General features: G+C 39.4%; 2 protein-coding genes across 2 annotated transcripts in view; one reads left to right on the top strand and one right to left on the bottom strand.

The window, feature by feature from the left end:
- Positions 1-1,677, top strand: part of AOPEP (aminopeptidase O (putative)) — a 190,053-nt gene extending 188,376 nt beyond the window's left edge. The window contains exon 16 of the mRNA XM_050913244.1: positions 863-1,677. The gene's annotated coding sequence lies outside the window, so the exon portion shown is untranslated. The remainder of the gene's footprint in view (positions 1-862) is intronic.
- An 11,613-nt stretch (positions 1,678-13,290) lies between these two features.
- The window catches only part of FANCC (FA complementation group C), a 76,763-nt gene continuing 68,086 nt past the window's right edge, over positions 13,291-21,967 (bottom strand). Inside the window, exons 12-14 of the mRNA XM_050913299.1 lie at positions 19,751-19,922; positions 15,517-15,717; positions 13,291-13,628 (exon numbers count right to left, since the gene is read on the bottom strand). Coding sequence (XP_050769256.1) covers positions 13,485-13,628; positions 15,517-15,717; positions 19,751-19,922 — 517 coding nt within the window. The 3' untranslated portion in view covers positions 13,291-13,484. The remainder of the gene's footprint in view (positions 13,629-15,516; positions 15,718-19,750; positions 19,923-21,967) is intronic.

The raw sequence follows: 21,967 nt of genomic DNA, 5'->3' as shown, positions 1-21,967 counted from the left end.
CCAAAGACTCTTGGTTTTAGTTGAGAATAAACAGCAATCCTAAATTCTTGGTCTGACTGCAAATGTAAGGCATCGCCTACAGTAATTTGGTTATCATGCTTTTCTAAAGGTCAGAGGAAATAAATGTTTGTGACTTCAAACTGGTATTGTCCATAAAGCTTTGTTTTGTAGTCTTCTCTTTAATGGATGCTGTCATGATCTCTCTGCAGTTGTAGCTTAGCACTGTGTGTCATTTGCAGGAAATGGTGGCAGCTCCAGTCGGAAACAACTTACGGCTGCTGCTGTTGTTCCAGGCTGTTGATGGACCCGTCCTCCGGTGCCTACTGAGCTGATATCAGTTCTGATTTTACACACTGGCTCAGTTCAGCAGGAACAGGAGTCGAGCCCTAGAGCAAAAAAAGATGTACCTTTTCTAAGAGCCTTTGAGAAATGTTGTTACTGTTTTCTCTCAAAAACTGAATTAGTATACATTACGATGTCCTGATGTTAAACACTAAACGGCCTAAGGTGGAAAAGCTGCCTCAGTACTGTTTAGAGAACTGTTGGCTTAAGACGAGAAGGTATGTGGATATGTAGCACATCACACAGTATTGCTCTGGGTACTGACCTCCAGCGTTATTTTCAGAGTAACCTGCTAATAACCAAGAGAATGTGCTTGTACTGTGGATCCTCCCTGTCTTCTCCAGACCTTGTTGTGGTAGCTCTAGAAATCTAAAAAGAGCATTGTTAACTCTGTAACCACAGTTATGCTGTACCGGTAACCTAAAAAATAACTCCATTTGGAAAGCTGGGGCAATCAAGAATGCACAGATACTCCTTTATTGTGACAGAGTAATAACTTTTACTGCTGTTTCTGTTGCAGGAAAGATCACAGAGAAACTCTTTTAATGTATCTCCTACTAAACCCTGATGGTACTAGGATTTCATTGACCCAAGACATCAAAGGAAGGATTATGTGACTGCTAAAACAATCAGCTGACAGAAACATTTACCTCTCAGTATTTATGTCTTCCAGAGGCTCACGGTAACCAAGGATGCACGTGCACAAAACAAACTACATGCACACACACACACATTACTGTGGCTTTAGGTAGTTCTTTAATACAAGAAATTTGGGGTTTATCCATGCTCTTTGGTGATACAACCATTCCAGTTTGCAGATGCCAAGGGACTCTTGAACAATTTAATGCACTCCAGTAATTTGGCCAACATTAGTAATCTCTGAAATTTGATGAAACTATATTCTGTACTTAAAATTTTGTTTGTAACTTCTATGCCAAATTAAAAAGCCAATATAAAATTAGCAGGAGCCTGGGTGGGGCTGGGGAGGTTAACTGGAAGTGGAAATAATCTGTGAAAAGTGACCAGCCATCATCCTGGTGATGGGATGGGACTGAAGGAAAAACAAAGATCAGCATTCTCTCTCTGTCTTGTTTAGGTTAACTTTTACCAGAAATGTCAGACCTTCAATTTTCTGAAAATGTCTTCCATACCCCTGTGCTGCTCCTTTTGCACAGTGATATATCAAGTGTAGCTCTTCCTTCCTAGGAACGTACTGCTCCACTGATCAGAAGACATCTCAGTTGTTCCTGTCAGAGAGTAAGAATTTAAAACACAAAAATTTGTGAACATATTTACTTTGTACACTATTGTTTTGCATCAAATACTCTTGTAAAAATAAATACTTTTTTCAAGTATGTGTAGTCTTTCCATTGCATAGTGGTTCAACATTAATTTACAAACTTAGGAAAAAGAATGAGCCCATTTCTGCTTTTGCAGTAGGAGAGAAGCAGCTCAAAGTTGTTAGTTAATGGATATTAACAAGAAAAATTAAATGTGGTAATTAATTTTTTCTAAAGTTCTTGTACTCAGGATCTAAAGTAAGAGCCTGCCTCAACAGTGACTTCAGTCCAAAGAGTACAGTTCCTCTTTACCTCACTACATTTTCTGACCTCCCCCTTTCCAGGCACACAATGTCAATACCTGAATCATGGGGGACACAGCAACTTCTTTCAAATGCAGCAAGAGCTAGGAAATTGTCCACGAATGAGCTGAGATACCGCAATGACTTCTAATGTAGTTATGCTCACAGATGTAGTTATTAAGGGATCCCGTTCATAAAAGAGTTACACTTCATTTCACAGGTTTTTCTGCAAAGGCCAGCAAAGGAAATCAGCTTGCTTTTTGCCTTCTCCATTGTGTAAGGGAAAGAACCCAGCTCTTGCACAAGACACCCAGAAATTAAATACATTGTAAGCCTGTTCAGAGCCAGTACTGTTAAAACTACAAGGTAAGATATTCCACACATTAGCAAATATCACCAAATTTTTGTTCTTTCAAAACAATCTACTTTTCTTACCTTTTTTTTAATATTGAGCACAGCAGTAGTTTATTTTGCTTGCTACAGCTGTTCCAGTCTGTCTCAGCAGTATTAACATGAGCATGAACTTGAATATTGATTTCCCTCACAACAACTTTGTGATCCATCATGCACTGTAGCAACTGAGAAAATGAACAGAAAATAAAATACTAACACCAAACAACCTAAACAATGGCAAAGAGGTGGCAGCCCTGGCCCAGTATCTGGGCTTGTATGGCCTTTTGTTGCTAATCCAAGCATTGATAAATAGAGTGAGGCTCCAGATTAAGAAGGAAGCTAAAGGTGGCTTCAAGTAGACTGTCACCATAACTCATCAGAAGTAAGGGAGAACAGGAGACTCCTGTATGTATTATATAGTAGCTTCATTAACATGATATAAGCTTTACCATTAGTTTAAAATCCTTCTGAATCATGTAAAAAGCTCTGGAAGTGAACCACACAAAGTGTCATTTAATTATAGGCCCTATTGAAGCTTAGCAGAAAAAAAAACCCCAATGTTACTTTTCATTTTACTCAAGATTATCCCAAGGTGGATGTTTCCATATTAATTTCCTGAGAGGAGGAAGTTCTAGATTCTAATTATAGTAAATAAAAGCAAACAACCAAAAAAATCAATTTTCAAACTTACTGTAACCAAAATCATTACTGGAAGAGATTTTTTATCAAATACCTCTATCCAGACTTGACTCCCAACACACTAAAATTCAGTGAAACTGCCCATTTGTTGTTTAAGTTGTTTGTTCTTAAGTATAGTCAGGCATTTGGGGAAAGTGGCGGAAAAGTTACGACATTAAATCGCTATTTGGAGGTGAAAACTAAGACTTCAGGGCCAACATACATTTACGTATCAATGTACATAGCTATGACAAGCACAGGCATTCACATAGGTGTGTCCTTGCCCTATTTAGGTTTCATTCTACTTCTGTTTCATAGCCAGCCCCCTCTGAATAAAATAAAGCATTTTGTTTCATTTTTTCCTCCCTAATTCAGTCCTTTCCAAACACAGTGGTAGTTTTACTTTGGATAGCATTAGAAAGCCGATGCAGAAGGCTGGACTGTCTCCCACTTATTTCATTAGGCTAGCAGCTGGTTAGGATCTCACTGATTCTTTTCTGGACATAGCTTTTAACTGTAAAAATGAATCTCAGATTAAGCTAAAACTGTATCTGTATAGTTGGGCAAGGATCACCATCTGTTTTCCTGTGCCACTTACTGGGTCACTTCTTCAGAGTAAAGGCAGACCATAATGAGGGGGTCACTCAGGCAAGTCCCTTGCCCGCTCAGAGGAGATGCATTCCTGGTCATACGATTTCTGCTACAAACAGGGAATAAAACATACCATTTTGCTGATAGCAGTTCACCCACTTCATTTTCTGTCTTCGGCTTTGCTGGGAGGTGTTTGCAGCTGCTGCTGGCTCTGTGCTTTCTCCTTTAGGAGGGAATTAGCTGTACCCTAGTGCCCGTTCCTTGCACGTAAGTGGGAAAGAAAAAGGTCTAGCCTGGAAACAACAGGTCTAGCCAAACGCAGCCTGAGCACGTGGGCAGCTTGAAGAAACAAGTAGGACTCAAGGCATAAGGAGCCTATATGGATTTCTGACACATAAAAAGCGCAATGAAAAAGGATATTGCAAAAACAAACGAAAAAAAGTTCTGTAGAGCTAGGCCATGATAATGTATCATGCACAGTACTGCACCCAGCCAGTTTATCTCCACAGCTGATGAAAGTCTTGAGAACTAGTATTTCTATTACAGAAAATTTTAGCTGTTTTGTTAGGAGTTTGCAGGTGTAGGCTGCGGGAGGAAACCATGGCACCTTTGTAAGAATGAACAAGCAGCTAAGTTACTGTGTGCCATTATGTGCCAAAGGCTTTACTAGTTTTGGGTTGATTCTTTCCTTGCAGAAGCTGAACTGGAAATCCCACACCTTTCAGGACTGGGTCACCCCCAGGTCCCCGTACCGCAGGCAGGTGGCAGCGGGCGGTGGTGGGTCCTGCACGTGCTGCAGCGCTGGTGCACGAACTGAGTCAGCTGCGTGTTACGGAGTGTCCTGCTGCACGGCACTGCTGTCGCGGTTTTGTGCCTGAAGAGGGAGGATACACATGATTTAAGAGTCAGGAGGAGCTGTACAGGAATTATCTAAGAACATTCAAATTTTACATCTGTAACAACGGTATTTTCCTCTGAGCAAAGCACTCTCATAATAATGTAATTCTGTAGTAAGACTACCATTTGACATCATAAACCTACATACTGAGCACAAAACCTTACTCTAATTCACTGCAAACCTTATTCCAGGACACTATTTCTTAATATCTAGAAGTAAATTATTATATTTTGTGGTCTTTTAAAACTATAAAATATCTACCTTTGTGCTACAATTTCCAGTATTTGTGAGTCAGGTTTGATGTCTTCTGTAACAGGCAAAGATTTTAACAGACATGTAAGTGCATTTCTGTTCTTGGCCCCAATCTTTGGTGTCCAGACTAATAGTCCCAAAAAAAAAAAAAAATTAATTACAAGAAAGGACAAGGAACCAACCAAAAAGAGGAGCCTGACTCATCTGGAATTTCACCACAAGTACACTGAGTTTAGGCACATATAAATACTGAAGTGAATGTATACACTAACATGGACATGTTCCCTTTTTTCTGTGGGCACAACATATTGGAAAAATTATTTTGAAAACTTACCTTGCTGGCAGGCTGACATTTTGTGCCAGTGAAATATGCCAATGCACAAGGAAATCAAGACATTTGCACAGTGCTTGGGTGATAAACTGCATTTGTCTGTTTACTGTGAGTAAAACTGAGTGCATGTTTTCTGCACAAAATTAAGGGCCTGATTCCTGCTGCTTATAGCTGCCAGAAGAACAGGCATTTGTTATAACTGTTCTTTAAAGGCATGCAGAAATTACAGTTGTGTAAAGATTTGCTTTTTTGTGATAATTTATGCATCAGAAAACAGAACTTAATTTTCAGCTGAGCATTGCTTTGTGTTAGCACAGTACCCCAACAGCAGTAATGCCCACAGTACTACCATGCAAAAACCTGTTTATGCTTATCACCCCCGTTGCAGAGATGACGGCTCTGCTGTCCTCTCACACGCCTCTGAGCAGCAGCTGGACATCGTTGTAACCTCCAGTTAATGTAGCTCACTTCAGTCATCTCTGAAAATGCTGTTTCTCTGACTGCTTCCAGGCTTTTCCTCTGGGCTTGCTGGGGGTGGTGTCTTAGCACTGGGCCTCTCTGCCGAAACTCACTGTGGGACATTTTACTCGTGAGCCAATGGTGTCTGTTTTGCCAGTAGCATCATCCCCAGCCATCTTGACTAGACGTTGCTACATCTAAGCAGGCTAGTTTGGCAAGCTGGTGTTTGGCACCATAATGTATTTCACTTCATCTTTAATCCTGAAAGGACAGTGGTCATCATCTACTACACAGAAAAAAGCGTATTCTTTTTTTAACCTCATGTTATTACATCACAGTATCATCTAACTTTGTTCTTCAGTTGTTTTTATATTTGGTAGTAACACCTATATCTGCTTTAGAACTGTACCCCCTTACAGTCAACTCTTGCAAAGCCAACGAAACTAAAAATTACAGTGTGTCAGCAGCCATCTTACTCCATTCTGCATCTATCTCTTTGTGTGCCTGAAATTCACCTGTTTAACTGCCAAGTATGACCAATTAAAATTTCATTCCAATTTTTTCAGTTTTACATCTGAAAAGTACTATTCCTTTTTCTTGTTCCCTAATGTAAAATGTAAGCCCCCTCCTCCCTCATTCCGCCTTTCACATGCCCCTTCCCTACAGCCATGGCATCATCATTCATTTTGAACTCTCTCTTGTTCCCTTCAGTAATATGGCAATATTACTCTGCAATACTGCCGTTAAGATTTTCTCATTGCCACCACTTGTGCTGAAACTGCCCATCATGCCCTAAACTCGTTATCACCTCCTGTTCCTTTTGACTGCAAGAAGGCTTTTTAATAAGCTCCCAATTTTAGTTGAGGGAAAAAATTGTCCTTGTTTGCTTGAATATAAAAAAAATGCAACTACATGACATAAATGCTGAACTTTTTTTTTTTTACATAGATGAAGAGTCAGATGAATAATCACTCACAAGGTTGTCCATTTTATGCAAGAATAAGTAAGCCCATCTACTGACATTTTATGGTTTCTATACACACCTTCTCCACTTCTCCCTAGCACTTGCCTCTCCTTTCTTCAGTCAAATCACAGGAATGCACAAGTTTCCCACTTGATAGCTGGGAGGAAGGAGTGGGAATTAGAAAGTAGTCATACTAAGAAGACAGTAAGACAGAGGTCTTACATCTTAAGCTAGCTAATTCTCTTTTACCAATATCATGTACTGCTAGCATCAGCTGTAGGATAGATGCGACGCTGAGAAAAGCAATTGCTCTACACCACAGAACGAAGCTCAGTGCTAAAAGTTGGTGTATTTTTAGCATTATAATTTGTATTTTGGCATCAAGAGCATCCAGCACCAAAACCAAAGGTTTATAACAAGCAAGAAACAAAATCACCAAAAATTATTCCCCTCTCTGTCTTGAAACACAGCTAGTAAAGACTGGGGTTTCTGGTGTGTTTTAGAGGTGGTGAGGACCCGCTGCTCCCAGTGCAGTCAGGAAGGAGGAACTTACTCTCTGAACATCTGAAAAACCAGAGCTAAACTGTCTTTCAGATTCACAAAAGAAAACTGAATTGATAGGAAAATGATGAAAGTGGCATCACAACAGGATGTCACGCGGCAGTCCTTTTTGTATTTTCTTTAAATACATGTGGATTGCCAGACTCCGCAATACATTTTGAAGAACTGTCCCAAAGTAGAGTTACTGTTTAAGTGGCATAGCATTACTGGGCTGTTCAAATGCCTGATTTTTGAAACAGAGGGGAGACAGCATGGATATAATACCAAACTCTCTTCTTCTTTCAATATTCTATGACAATTAAGTTTGCCAAGTCTGAAGAAATCAGAGCAGGGAACAGCTGACTTTTAGAGACTGCTGTGTGGTTAGACAGAAGTATGTATGTGAAGGGTCTCAGTAGAAAGAACAGGTATTCAGCTCATACGTGATTTTATATGCAAGTTCTTCAACTTCATTCTATGATGTCTGCATAACTTTGGGGTATTCCATCTTAAAGATAAAATAAAATCAATAAAGTGACTGGATCTACCATTTGTACAGCCTGCCCATCCACAGAGAAGAAGAGGAAATACTGTCTCTAGCTCAGCTGCTGGAAAGGCAGAACGGATTGTCAGAACAAAGTGAATCTTACTAAAAATAAACTAACTTATGGGTGTAGATTAACAGTAATTCAACATATTGAAATTTGTGCTAGGGTAGTGCCTGGGAGCAGAGCTGGCATCACACACACAGGGACATAGAGGGGCTGACATGTATCTTCCCCTTCCCTGACAGGTACACTGGATGACTTGCACCGTTACTTAGCCTAGCAAAAACCAGTTGGTTTTGGTTGCTTGATTCACTTTCTCCTAGAAACCCATTGTGGATCATACCTACGTTCATCTTGGATCCTGGGCAGAAAGGGAGAGAGGGGGAAGAGAAAGAAAAGGGAATGCTTGTGCCTAAAGACTAACTGCGTCTGAGAGCTCACTCTGCCAATACAGCAAGCAGAAGCAGAACTGTTGAAAAGAAATCAAGATCAGTAAAGCTATGATGAATAATAGTCAACACCCGTCATCTGAAACCTTTAAATCCCAACAGAATTATCTTTCCAAAACAGATGTTATAGCTTAATTGCAAGGTTTGGGCCTGACATTTGCTCAGTATCCTTTAATGGCCTAGGTCAAGCAGTCCAGAGCAAGCAACTATAGCAATTCAGTCTGGCCCTAAAAGTACGCTGTACAGTGTATTGCTCAGCATTGATCATTTGTGTTTTAGCAAAGAAGGAAACCCACAAGAAAGGAAAATTGAAACGTAATAGTCGTTTTTGCAATGCATTTGAAGAAGAAATTTAGTGATCTATGGAGACAACATTTGTATTTTTGTCGTGTCTCCAGAAAACATGGTAATGATCCTGCCTACTAGAAACTCACAGATAATGGCTGAATTCACAGACACTCATATCATTCATTTCCATCTTAAGAATTAAGTCTGTAGCAAATTTCAAGGCCTCTCTCCTTTTCAGTGGAATTTGATACTGGCTTTTCCCTCTCTATTCACAGACATCTCAAGCTGATATGGAAGTGCAGCACAATCATGAGATTAAAAGCACTTAAACACTTACTGGTAGTCTCTCCAGGGAATGATAATGCAGATGGGAAATTTGTATCTTCAGCTACCATTACAAGTTAGTTTGGAATAAAAAAATGGAAGTCCTATCTTTAGACAACTTATATGCGGTAGAAGTTACACAGCATCATTAGTCAAAACAAAGAAAAGCTGCTTGCTCATACATGAAACATTAAGGGAACTTTTAACAGTAGCATGCAAATGACATATTGCATGCACCTGTTTTGGGAGCCTGAAAATAAACCATAAGCTAAGAAATAAAATCGAAACAGCAAGGAGTGAATAAACTGTATATACAGGCTGATTTGGCACATATGCATGGGAAATCTCAAGGACAGTGTAATTCAGAATGTGGATAACTAAGTGGAACTGTTCATTATGGTCAAGGATATGTAAAAATGTGATCTTTTCAAGATGGCAATATGCGTCTGCTAAAGTTCAAGGGCCTAACAGATATTTTTATTCAAAATTATAGAAAAGAGAGGGTTATTGTTCCTGAGGGGCTGCTTTTTTATGAAATGAGTCTATATCACCTGACATAATACAGAAGTTATGAAACATGTTTTAAAGTAGCAAGATTTGTTAAGAGATAGGAAGTTGGTTAAATGTACAGACCTGTTCAAGACATAGTATTGCTGGATTTTTTTCTGCTACTTGTTCAGGCTAACTGTCTTATATGGAATTGTTATTTCCTAAACCTATCAGTACTCCAATTAAATTGAATATAAAAATCACAGCTAAATTTCTGCAACTGTTTTTTTTCATTCCTTCTCACCCTCTCTCCCTTCACACACATGCAAGAATATAAAACGCAATATAAGGCACAATCCATGCCTACTATGTTGCTACAACTCAGCTACAGCCGGCTGACATTTCAAATTTTTGTTTCAGTGGCTGACTGCAATCCAATGCCTATCCCTAGCTGGCTCCTGGCCGCTAAAAGGACCCAGTCACTGTGAGTACACTTAAGCCATCAGAAGGGGCTCAGGAGGTTTATTCCTTTCCAGCAGCCAGACAGCTGGTTAAGGGAAGATGGCCAATGCAAGCAAGGGAAACTCCTTTTTGGCATTAACTAGTGAACAGACCACCTAACAGCAAATTCCCAGAATAAGCTACTCTCTGCTAAGGCAGCAAATGAAATGGCTACCATAAGCCTATCTTTTAAATCCAGGCAAGCATTTAAGGAAAAATTGTATCACGAGTAAGAAAAACTTGCCAGAGAGGTAGGTGGACTTAAACAGGCCCGCATGTGAATACTGCTATGAATTAAGTGCTAGAGGGCTGCCTCTAGCACCAGCTAATTCAGCTACAGTGGTTTAACTTCTGGTGTTGCCCAGCAAAACACGCTGATTGCATAACAAAGCCATTGCAGACTATTTGGAAAGTACAAAAACATGGATTCAAAAACATGCCCGGTGCTCTCGTGGAGGACTCCTCCCATAACATTCCAGCTTTTGACTTTTCAAACTTGGGTCTAGTAGAAAGCTGCACCTCAGTGTCAGAATTTCTCACCTTCCTACACCCTTCTTATATCACAAGAAAAACTGCATTTTAATTAGCATGACATTATTCACTCACACAGAACATAAGCATTTTATTCTGTCATTGGATAATACAGCAAAGAAACGGAGTAAACCTGTTTTAGTAGTGTTTGGTTTAATAATTGCAAGTCATTTTTGCTAGACATTTCATCTTAAACTTGTATAATGTTTCAGCATTTTTTTGGATTGTATCCCCCCAAAACCAAAACCAAGCCAAACATATACCACTATGGCATGAATTCTGACTTACCAGCACTGATATTAACTAACTCACTGGCATCTTCAGTCTGACTTTCTATTAACACCTCTTTGCACTTACAATGCTGTGAGTATGGAAACTTGATCACAAATCCCAGAAGTAACAGATCAACATGTTACTGCTGGTCAGCTAAATTGCAATACCTGGTAAAATACCTGTTCCTACCATACCTCACAAAATAAAATGTATTCTGCTTTGTATATACACTGTACTAAGATCTTGGTTGAATGAAAGCCACAGAAGTGGCTTTCTTCTGAAGAAAATCCACAGAAACCACCCAGCCCCATGCTGGAAAGCTTGCAGAATTCAAAAAGCTGTAACTTTGCAGTCTTAGACTGGAAAGAAGCATCATCAAAAAACAAGTCAAATTCACTGTTTGTATTCTTATTCAAAACAACTCCTTGAAGCAGAAAAGTTTTGAAAAGCTCTCTATATTCAGTATAATATCCAGGATTAGGGTGTGTGCTGACATGGAGATTGGAGGCAACAAGCTACTTGAAGCCTGATTTCAGGACTCGTTGGCTGGTTCTGCATAAAAGTACAGCCCTGAAGGCTCCAAAGAACTTTTCCAGAAAGCAGCGATTAGAGAGGAGAAGACACATGTTAGATGGATAATGCAGGAGCCACCATATGAGAAATCTTCCATTACTCAGATCTACCAAATCACACTGTTGCCTTCCACTGGCAAACTAACAAAAGTAGCTTCAACATGCCACAAAATCATGGTTTATATCAAAGTTAGATCATAAGTCAAGCACTGTGAAAGAGCAAGGAAAAAGAAATACCAAAGATTTATAACAACTATGCTAAATAAAGCAAAAAGAACGCCAGTACAGATGTATCTTTTTAAAGTTACAGATAGCATCAATTAGGTCTCTTCTTTAAAGCCTCTTGAAATGAGCAAACCCTCCTTGTAATATTTAAATCATGCAGTATTTCTTAAGAAGCCAAACACAGGAAAACAAGAAGGTACCAATTCACTACTAATTTTGTTCTTTCTGCCTTCACTGCACATTTCCTTCCTGCTTGAATTGACTTATCACTGTTTAACAGGACATTGATTTTGTTCAAGAAAGTTAGAAGCATTTTCATGTGCTTTGTTGGTGGGAAAAAAAAAAAAAGACTGCACTGTGAAAGGACAGTTACAAATTCATCTCCAGCAACTGTAATATACATATAAATATAATACCCATATCATTCACCTAACAAATCTGCAGGAATCATATATTGCAACTCTTTGCCAATCTTTCTTTTAAGTAGTTAAAATTACATATAGTTGTAATATGGAGAGAATTTAAGGACAACCAAAGAATCTCACATCCAACAACGAGATTAGAAATTAAAGCAAAAAAAAAAAATAAAATCATTCTTCCTGTGGAGACAAATTTTAGATTATTTATCATTCTAGGTAGAGCACTCCACATGTGTTCCCACTAGACAAATACCTCAGAGTCTGTGATCAACAAATAATTTAGTTTAATCCCATGCTTTTCAGGTATGATATTCAAGGAATAGAAAACTGGGTTGCTTGATTTTGCTTTTTTAGATAGGTGTGGCTACCAACAACTGAAAAATTGCAACATATCTCTTTCTGATTTTTCATGCAGAAATATTTTGTAACCAAAAAGAGAAAAAAAAAATGTTCTTCACAGACATACATTAAGTATTTACTATTTCTTCATATGATGGAAACAAATATTACAAACATTAGCAAACTGACTAAGAGGGCATGTAACTTCTGTAATTTGGTCTGATATGACTCACTGGGAACAAAATTGTAAGAAATCAGTCAACAGCATTACAGAAAATATCCTTCCACTTCTTACAGCCAAGGGACACTAAGTACATTGTTTTTCTTTTCCCTTGCTCAAAAACAAATGCTACATTCAGAAAGCTGTGTTAATTTAAGATACATGCCTCTGATTTTATATGCAAGAATAGTATTCCAAGTAACATCTTTGAACACAGCACAAGTGTTGACATTAAAGTTAGGTAATATATGAGAACAAATTACTGAAAAGAGTTAAGATCCTCTGTCATTACTATTCTCCATGCTTATTTTTCTAGTTAAGCTAGAAACAGGGTCACAAAACTTCTTGGGACAAGTATTTTCCTAAGGGTAAAACAGTAAGCCATTGCTCCCTGTCCATGCTCTTTGCACGAGACAAAAAACCTAAACAAAGAAGCAAGCAAACTACCTCTGGACACAAAAAGGAAGGAGATGAGTTGCAACCATATGCTCTCTTTAGGAAATTTGGCCCTCAAACTGGAAAGTTTCCTTATGCCTATGTTGTGCTTGCCCTGTTTTGTCTGAATGAAAAAAAGATTTCTTAAATGAATAAACAATGGCACACTGAAAATAGGCTGTACTGCAAGCAACCTTCTACCTGCAGTATCTGTTGACAGAGAGCAGCTATTGGTATAGTACTTTGCAGAGAACACTGTCCTGTGAAAGCTGCAGTACCGAAAAAAATAATTTACCCATCTGAAAGGAGTTTCGTTTTGGAAACATTTTCAAAAAGAACTAAAGAGTTCAGGAAACATTGTTGATTTCCTGAGAACATAGAGTGCATTCACCATGAATCACTAACTCTCACTTGAGATCATCGTTAGTTTCATAAAAACAGAATTATAGAACAAAACATTTTAGGAACAACTTACCAACCAAGCAATTGGATACGATTTGCTAATAAAACCATGTGTAATTTGGGACAAAAACTGATCCTCAGCTAGACAAACAACAAGGAGATGAGTGAACTACGTTAAATGACGTAGGTCTCTTGTTAAAGAAGGTGCTCAGAACAAAATTTTCAATCATCTTTAATATTTACTGTTATGTTCTAAAAGGTTAACATTTCCAAACAAAGAATTATTTTCAAATATATATGAGGCAATACAAAGTTGCAGGTTATGCTTAAGTAGATCTTTTTCTACCCTTGGTAACCTGCAGTGCAAGACGTTAATGCAAGTCTGACACCTGGATGAAGACCTGATTTGTTGGCTTGATAAATAGACGACATTAAAAATCTAAACTTTCAATGTTAGTTTTTGAAGAAGTTCATTCAGCAGCTTCACAGTCCTTTGGTTTTCTTCTCCATTATTGTTAATTCTGTATGCAGTACGGATAAGAAGGCTACAAACTTCTTTGCTTATGTCAGTTGTCTCAGTAATCTGAAGGGAAACAGAGAAGATGGGAAATAAGGCAATTATGTTGCTATGTACTAAGAATTCTCCATCAATATTTGCAACAAAACCACAGATTTGTCCCTCACCAGAGAACACGTGAGATGCTCTGAGTTCAAAAGCAACTTCTGCCCAAGGCATCTCTTTTCATACATCTTGGCAGAACTGAGCAACTTTGAGATTTCTGCTGTCCTCTCAAATTTAAGTGAAACAAATCAAAAGGTCAAAAAGATTTTAAAGGAAACACAAAGGGACAGACAGTGTAACCATTTAGAAGTCATCTCCTCAGAAAACAACTAAAAGCACATGAAGGTTTTGGGTGGGTTTGGGGAGACAATTCAATTCTGTAAAGCTTTCAAAAGTAAAAATAAATCCCTCCCCCAGAAGATGACAAAGTACCAGGAAAAGACCCTAAGTGGCAATTTTTGCAGATCAGGAGGGACTTTACTCCACATTGTCTGCTGTGTTAATCCCAAAGTTTACTATGCTAACCAAAACCACTGCCACGTATCCCAGTTTGGTTCCACACCGTTCTGCCTTTCATATATTGTCTTCAGGCCTTTTCAAATCACATGGGAGAGCCTAGCTACACACTAGTGATTACACAGATAGTCAAAATTAACCAGACCGACATACGCTGGCCTACAACAGCTCGTGACCACCCTGCACTGGGGAATACTCAGACTTTTGAAAGTTAGTTGTGTTGCTTTCTATAAAGAAACAAGAAATGGCCTTCGGTCTTCCTGAAGAGGTTTAAAGTAGCAGACTAGTATATTATAGCACCACTGCTCAACAGCCACACTCCTCAAAAGAGAAACTAAAACCAGCAGACTGTAAAAACACACACAACGCCCCTAATTTTATCATCACATTTTTATGCTAAGAAATTGATCATCTGTGAACTTACACCTAAAATGCTAGAAATATCTTAGCCCTTCTTAAACAGAAAAATGTTATGTCTGTTTAGTCAGCCAGAAGGAACCACCACCAAAATGGGTTTCCAGTTCCCTGCATCATAAAATCAGACTCATTATACATGCCATATACCCTATACAGATGGAAGAGCACACTGCTTCTGAAATGAAAAAATTTTGAAGTGCTAAAACCACACACTGGCCCTAGACTTGCTTGCACAGGAGGCTTGTACTTCTTAAAACGAGTATGGCTTTATAGTTAGAGAGGAATAAATTCCTAATCTCATACTGAGATAGCACTATTTATCTTGAGAGACACAAACACATTTTACTGTTGGCACCAATATACCTGAAGGCTCTCATCGACAATAGTAAGATACTGTGGCATGCTTCCAAGATTTTACTCCTCTTCAGCTTTTTTCACACCCTAAGTGACACTCTCTCAGGTCCTCATTCTTTTTTTCTCTCAATTATCACACTGTTTTCCTCTCTGGCTTTGCTAAAGCACGAAGCTTCTGCCTCATCAATGCTAACGCTTAGCAACTAGCTGTTTTACATAATGGAAAACAGAGAGAAGACAGTTCCATCATCCCCACAGCAGCTGGATAATTAAGGGAGTGATTTATAACTGGGGAAAGCAAAATGTTTGCACATGCTATCTATGCCAGGTGTAAATGAATTGTAGGTATCCCTTAACTGCAAGGTACTATTCCAACTATTTCTGCAGCTGTAATAGTCAGGACAGCAACCTTTTCAGTGAGATCTTGTCAAGAAGTGTCAATAAGGAAAATATTTTGACTGTAGCTGAAATAGATATGTAGCAGGTTAGGTATAGTTGCTGTAGTCATGATCTTCTTTAATTCTCTGTCATGTGTCTTCTTTACTAAGAGGTAGGAACTTAAATCCAAAATAGTAAAAAACCCACTTTTTACTTAAACTGAAAAAAAGTAAGAAACACTTACATGGTAAATAAATTCCTGGGCAATCACATGACCACCAGAAGAAAAGAGCAAAAAGTTGGTAAGAAGATGTGTTATAAGACGCTGGTTACAACACTGCTCTATATCCGTTATGCTGTGTACAGCAGCCTCCAGATCTTTGACAGAAAGGACTGTACAGCTGAAGTGCATCATTAGATGATTGTAGACTGCTTGAGCTTCTACCTGTAGGAAACAATTTCAAAGGATGCAGGATCAGAGAATAGTAAAGGTCATACCTATGGTATTTTTCCTTTGGATTTATTCACTAACAGGAAACTGAATCCTTGGCAGAAACTACCCAAACATGAAAAGAGTTTGAATTTAAGCAGCAGAGAGAACAGGGAAGGAAGGGTTGTACACATTTCTTTTATACTGATTCACACGCACAGAGGTGGACAGAATGGATTTTTTAACTTTCTTTGGTCTTGCAAATTAAGCAGGCAGGCATCAAGCCAGGATTTGACCTTTTTTAATAATAAAAGGAAATGGAGAAAGTCCCTCAGCAGAACATGCTCAGATTTTTGCATTGTGGGAAAAAGAACAGAGGCTCCTCAAGGACTCATTTCAGTATTGCTGCTACAAATCAATTAAATCCCCATGCAACCTGACCTTGGCTGATAAAATGTTCTGGTAAGAATGCAGTTTCTTCCTTCTTCCTGTGTTGTTTGCAACTTACATTTTTACCTTTTGAGTTAGCCAATAAAACCTAATTTTTACTGGGAGCAGAAAACAGAAGATTTTGGCACCTACATAATGAAAAAAGAACTATAAGCAACTATTTAAAAAAATCCTAACAATAATTCTGTTCACTATATTAAAAATAAACCAAACAAACTGGTAGAAAAACCTCAAATGAGTAAGTGCAGGAACAATGGAAAAATATACCACTGCAGACCCAAAGGAAAAGAACACCCCTTTCTCAACCATGTTTATTAGGACAACTTGTTTCAGTCATTTACCTAACCTTGCTTTTCTCATCCCTGCCCCATTAACAATTCCACATAAAATAGTCTGAAAAAGCTGCTATTCTTGAATTATGTCCACAATTATATGTGAGGCAACAAATGATACCAGAACCTAAAGAAAGGTCACCGGAATTCTTCAAGATTCTTCATCCCTCTCTGCTTCCCGTTCCTGGTGCGCCTCCATTCCATGTCCCAGAGATTGGAGACTGATAGTAGCAGGCTCTGCTCCATGAGCTCACGTACCCTAGGAGACTCAGTGCCAAAGTTACTATGACCAACCTCCCAGTTTTGTTCCTCCAATGTATCAGACTCTAAAGGTAGGAAAGGACTCCAACAAATGAATAGATATTGAGGAGCCAAATATTCCATCCTGCACATAAGTGAAGTCTAGTGAACAGCAAAAGTAGCCTTTTTCTTGTTTAAATCATTTTAACCCTATGTATTCCACTCTTGCTGATATATAAGCTGATATATCAAGTAAGTAGCAGGAAGACAAAATCTTAAGTCATGAGTGCACCTTTCCACACAAAAATATGCTAAATGAAAAGTCCTCCAGCTTGGCATCTGCCAGAAGTTTCCATCCCATCTTAATCCTTAACGGGTGAAAGGTGCAGGGGTTGTGAGGAGGAAACCACTCCATTTGAAGGAGCTGAGAGCTAACCTGCCAAAGGACAAATTCAAAGAAAAAGCAAATATCTAACTATAGGCAGAAGCTTTGTATGAACTGTGGGAATGCTTCTGAAGTAGCCTGGCCTGTGGAAAAAAAGAAGTCTTACTTGAAATCACTAAAGAAAAGAATCATAATGAACTGAAATATTAGACTTCTGGGAACAGATGAGAAACTGTGTGGGCTGTCAGTGGAAAAGCTTTTTTCTCACTAAAGTTTGTCATACATTATGACAGTAACAAACTAATAGAATAGGGGACACACAGGGAGATGATTTTATATATGGGACAATGTGATTTCATTCTGTGGTGCTGGAGTTAGAACAACGTTCCAAACACAGATCTGCACCTATAGTCCTTCAGTTTCATTCACTCATGTTTATTGCTTGGGTATTCCCTTCTTTCCCAAAACTGCATTCTAAAACCAACCCTGGTTTCTTTACTTCACTGTAGCTCTAACCTAACTCTACTCAGCCAACATCCCACTCCCACTCCTAGACTATAACAAATTAAAGAGAAAAAAAATTTAAAAGTGATCGGGATGTGAGCTTGCATTTGTAGTGCCAGCTGGGTGGCAGGAGGGGAAGGGAAGGAAATAAAATATTGCAGAACACACTGTTGTACATGGACCATTAGATGTAAAATGAAAGCATGATGTTTTACTAGCGTGGTGTACTGAGCTGCATTTTTAAATCAAACAGAATCCGTTTTCAAATTAAGGAAAACTAGAGATGCTGCAGCCAAATTTTGAATCTGGGCTTTGTAGATCAGATTGCTTGGGCTAGTTCAAACTTCCATAATAGGTCTAAATTAAAGGCTTTCATGTATTTGCATGCATACACAGACACACAGCGCTCTTCATGCAGTACAGTGCGTGAGGTTAGAACACTGCTTCCTTATGTTAGAAACTGTGGTGGGTTGACCCTGGCTGGATGCCAGGTGCCCACCTAAGCCGTTCTATCACGCCCCTCCTCAGCTGGACAGGGGAGAGAAAATATAACAAAAGGCTCGTGGGTTGAGACAAGGACAGGGAGAGATCATTCACTAATTACCATCATGGGCAAAACAGACTTAACTTGGGGAAAAATTAGTTTAATTTATTGCCAATCAAATCAGAGTAGGATAATGAGAAATAAAACCATATCTTAAAGCACCTTCCTCCCGCCCCTCCCTTCTTCTCAGGCTCTACTTTACTCCCAATTTTCTCTACCTCCTCCCCTCCAGCAGCGCAGGGGGATGGGGAATGGGGGTTGCAGTCAGTTCATCCCATATTGTCTCTGCCGCTCCTTCCTCCTCGGGGAGGACTCCTCACACTCTTCCCCTGCTCCAGCGTGGGGTCCCTCCCACGGGAGACAGTCCTCCACGAGTCCTTCCCACGGGCTACAGTTCTTCACAAACTGCTCCAGTGTGGGTCCCGTCCATGGGGTGCAGTCCTTCAGGAACAGACTGCTCCAGCGTGGGTCCCCCACAGGGTCACAAGTCCTGCCAGCAAACCTGCTCCAGCGTGGGCTCCTCTCTCTCTACAGATCCACAGGTTCTGCCCTGAGCCTCCTCCAGTGTGGGCTTCCCATGGGGCCACAGTCTCCTTTGGGCGCATCCACCTGCTCCGGCGTGGGGTCCTCCATGGGCTGCAGGTGGATATCTGCTCCACCGTGGACCTCCATGGGCTGCAGGGGGACAGCCTGCCTCACCATGGTCTTCACCACAGGCTGCAGGGGAATCTCTGCTCTGGCGCCTGGAGCACCTCCTCCCCCTCCTTCTTCACTGACCTTGGTGTCTGCGGAGTTGTTTCGCTCACATATTCTCACTCCTCTCTCCAACTGCAATTGCTGTTGGGCAGGTTTTTTTCCCCCTTCTTAAATATGTTATTACAGAGGCTACCACTGTCGCTGATGGGCTCGGCCATGGCCAGCAGCAGGTCTGACTTGGAGCCGGCTGGCATTGGCTCTGTCGGACATAGGGGAAGCTTCTAGCAGCTTCTCACAGAAGCAACCCCTGTAGCCCCGCCCCCCGCTACCAAAACCTTGCCACGCAAACCCAATACAGAAACCTAGCATATGGGAATATAACATACTTGTTACAATCTCATACATGCCAAAAATCAGTAAAGATACTTAAGAGAAATCAGAATAGATGGGCAAGGTTAGGATTCAGGGCTGTGTCTGATACATATCTTTACTGCTTCGACTGCTGTTGTGACTTCTCTTGTGTTTCCTTCTCAGAAGATGCCGTAACACAGGACTGCTGAATTCTGCCACACAGTGATTTAAAAAATACCATTCCTAGAGTAGTTTTACTTGTGGTTAAAAGCACCCAAGTTATCCCAAAGAAAGCCAAGAAGGTGCTAATCTATATAATATACTTTAAGAAGAGGAAAAATGTTTTCTAAATGTCACCAAGAAAATCCACAAAAAATATCTTTCAACTTGTCCACTGCAACACAATTCCCAGGAGACCTTGTAAAGCTAATACCTTCTCCAGTGTAGACCTTTCGTTTTTCTGGTGTGCACTATTTGTTTTATAGCAATACGGTATAAGCAGACTATTGACTGCTTATTGCTGCTTACTGTGCCTACATTACCCACCATTGTTTGAGTCCTTTGTTGATTTTCATTCTGAGGACAGTAGTAGAATGCCAGCAGCCACAGCAAAGCATCTGGTTCTACAGCAGCCTTCAGTAATTTTTCTGCCGCCATATCCAGCCATTCTCCAAAACAAGCAACCAAAAACCAGATTTCAAAAAGGTCAGCAAGAGAACTGGAAAATAACAAAGATACAATTAAGAATTTCTTGTTATTTAACATTTTTAAATGTCTTAAGTTAACTGCAAAGGGTGCTGGCATGAAAATAAAATCCTTAAACTACTCTTCAACAGATAATGCCTTACCTGCTAAGCATACAGACATGTACTATTCTATTATCTGCAGTCACGATCAAATGAGACTCACCCAGTGCTACTATAACTTTGTCAGTAGAACAGACTATCCATAACACCAGTTTCTAATAAACTGTGTCAAAATACTATGCATTAAAATATATGTCATAAAATTAAACCTTATCCTTTATACTCTCCAGTTGAAGGATTTTCAGAACTTTAAATCGTATCTCAGGTGTTGTATTCTAACACACTGTTGCCTTATATTGTCTTCCAGTTTCTCTCTGTTACTTTCCAGGGTTATTTTCTGGTTTTTGGTAACTCATGAGGCACATGTTTTTTGGTAATTCACGAGGAATTACATTTAGATTGACTAAATAGGAAGTTTTTAAGGATATTCATCTCCTGACTCTTAAAATTCAGGTCCTCTTTAATGAAAATTTTGAAAGTATTTACAACTGGGTTACTGCAATAAGAAAAAGAAAGGTGAGAATGGACCACAGCTCATCTAACACTTTCTTACAGGTAGTCTTATAAAGTTAAAACCAAAGAAAAGAGAAATAATGGGGAGAGGCAAACGAATGGTAGGCCTCTCCAAAGCAAAAAGTCAAACTGAGTGTGGAAGGAAGGACAAACAGAAGGACAGCTGGAAGGAGATTAAGAACCAGGAACAATTATTCCTATTAAGTTTGGCAAAAATTTGAAGAACTAGAGGTTTTTCTTATGTTTTATTCCTGGGGACTCCAAGAGCTGCTGTGCTACCCTTCCCAGGAAACTCCAAGAGATCTTAGAAATTTCAGCAGTTGATGAAGTTGTCTGATACCATCACATCATCTGGGGAACATGACAATGTCATAGTTGGAATAAACTGCTTTATCTTTAAGACTTCTGAAGAGGTGGGAGGCACAGTTTTATGGATGAAGGTGTGGTCTATGCAGATATTATTCTAAGTCCGGAGTATACTGGTGACTGATGTTGTCTACAGGTGTCCCAGAAATTATTGATCCTATAAATGATATTGTCTATATGCCACAGAATCTCAGGGTCTCAAAATCCTATTCCTGGATCACATCAGTGTTTTTAGATAAGCATGATCACTGACATCAGACATAAGAGGTTGACATAGAGTCATAGAAAGAAAACAGAGTACTGAGGTGACTGCTATAAAAGTCACCATTGCTGATATTTCCCAGCTTTTGCAGGGGCAGCAGCATGGCTCAGACTGCAGGGAACTAGAGATGTGTGACAAAATCTGAGACTAAAATTCCTTAGCTAAAGGAACAGGATCAGTACTGGTAAAGTCTTCGAAGATACTAGAATCTGGAAATGCAACGTTAAAAACCTTTGAAAAAAACAAACAAATGTGATAGTGATCTAGGACAACAGCCCTCACCTCAGCAAAATAATCTACTTATCTGATCATAATTCAATGCTGTGACAATGTAAGTAGATAGGCTAGCTTTGAAACCCAGTGATTTACAATCAAAGATGAAATTTAATTAAAAGTTAATATCTGAGAACAGATAACTATACTTAGGGTAATATTGAGAGTATTTATGACTGGAAGTGTTCATAGCTCAAAGGGCAAATACAAGTCCTTAAACTTTAAGCATTAAACTAATTTTAATTAGTACTTAGGTACTTAGCAGAATAGAATTTAATTCTTGCCTAGAGAGCCTAGGCACCACTGCACTTACAACTCACCATAACTTTTCTGTACCATCACAGTGCCTGGTTTGGAGCCGTGTACCCTCCACTTCTGTCCCCACTGCTGTTTCTGCCCACTTTGTAGTGGCATCTATGTCAACTGCTGCACTGTCATTGCCAAAAGTGGCCCTTCACTATTTCTGGGACTTGCCCTCGCAAAATGTACATCAGTTGATTTCTGGTTTAAAATGTCGCATAACATTTACTGTTCACTGAGATG

This window comes from Gymnogyps californianus, chromosome Z (assembly GCF_018139145.2).
Source record: "Gymnogyps californianus isolate 813 chromosome Z, ASM1813914v2, whole genome shotgun sequence".
Lineage (NCBI taxonomy): Eukaryota > Metazoa > Chordata > Aves > Accipitriformes > Cathartidae > Gymnogyps > Gymnogyps californianus.
This window is presented reverse-complemented; position numbering and strand designations above follow the sequence as displayed.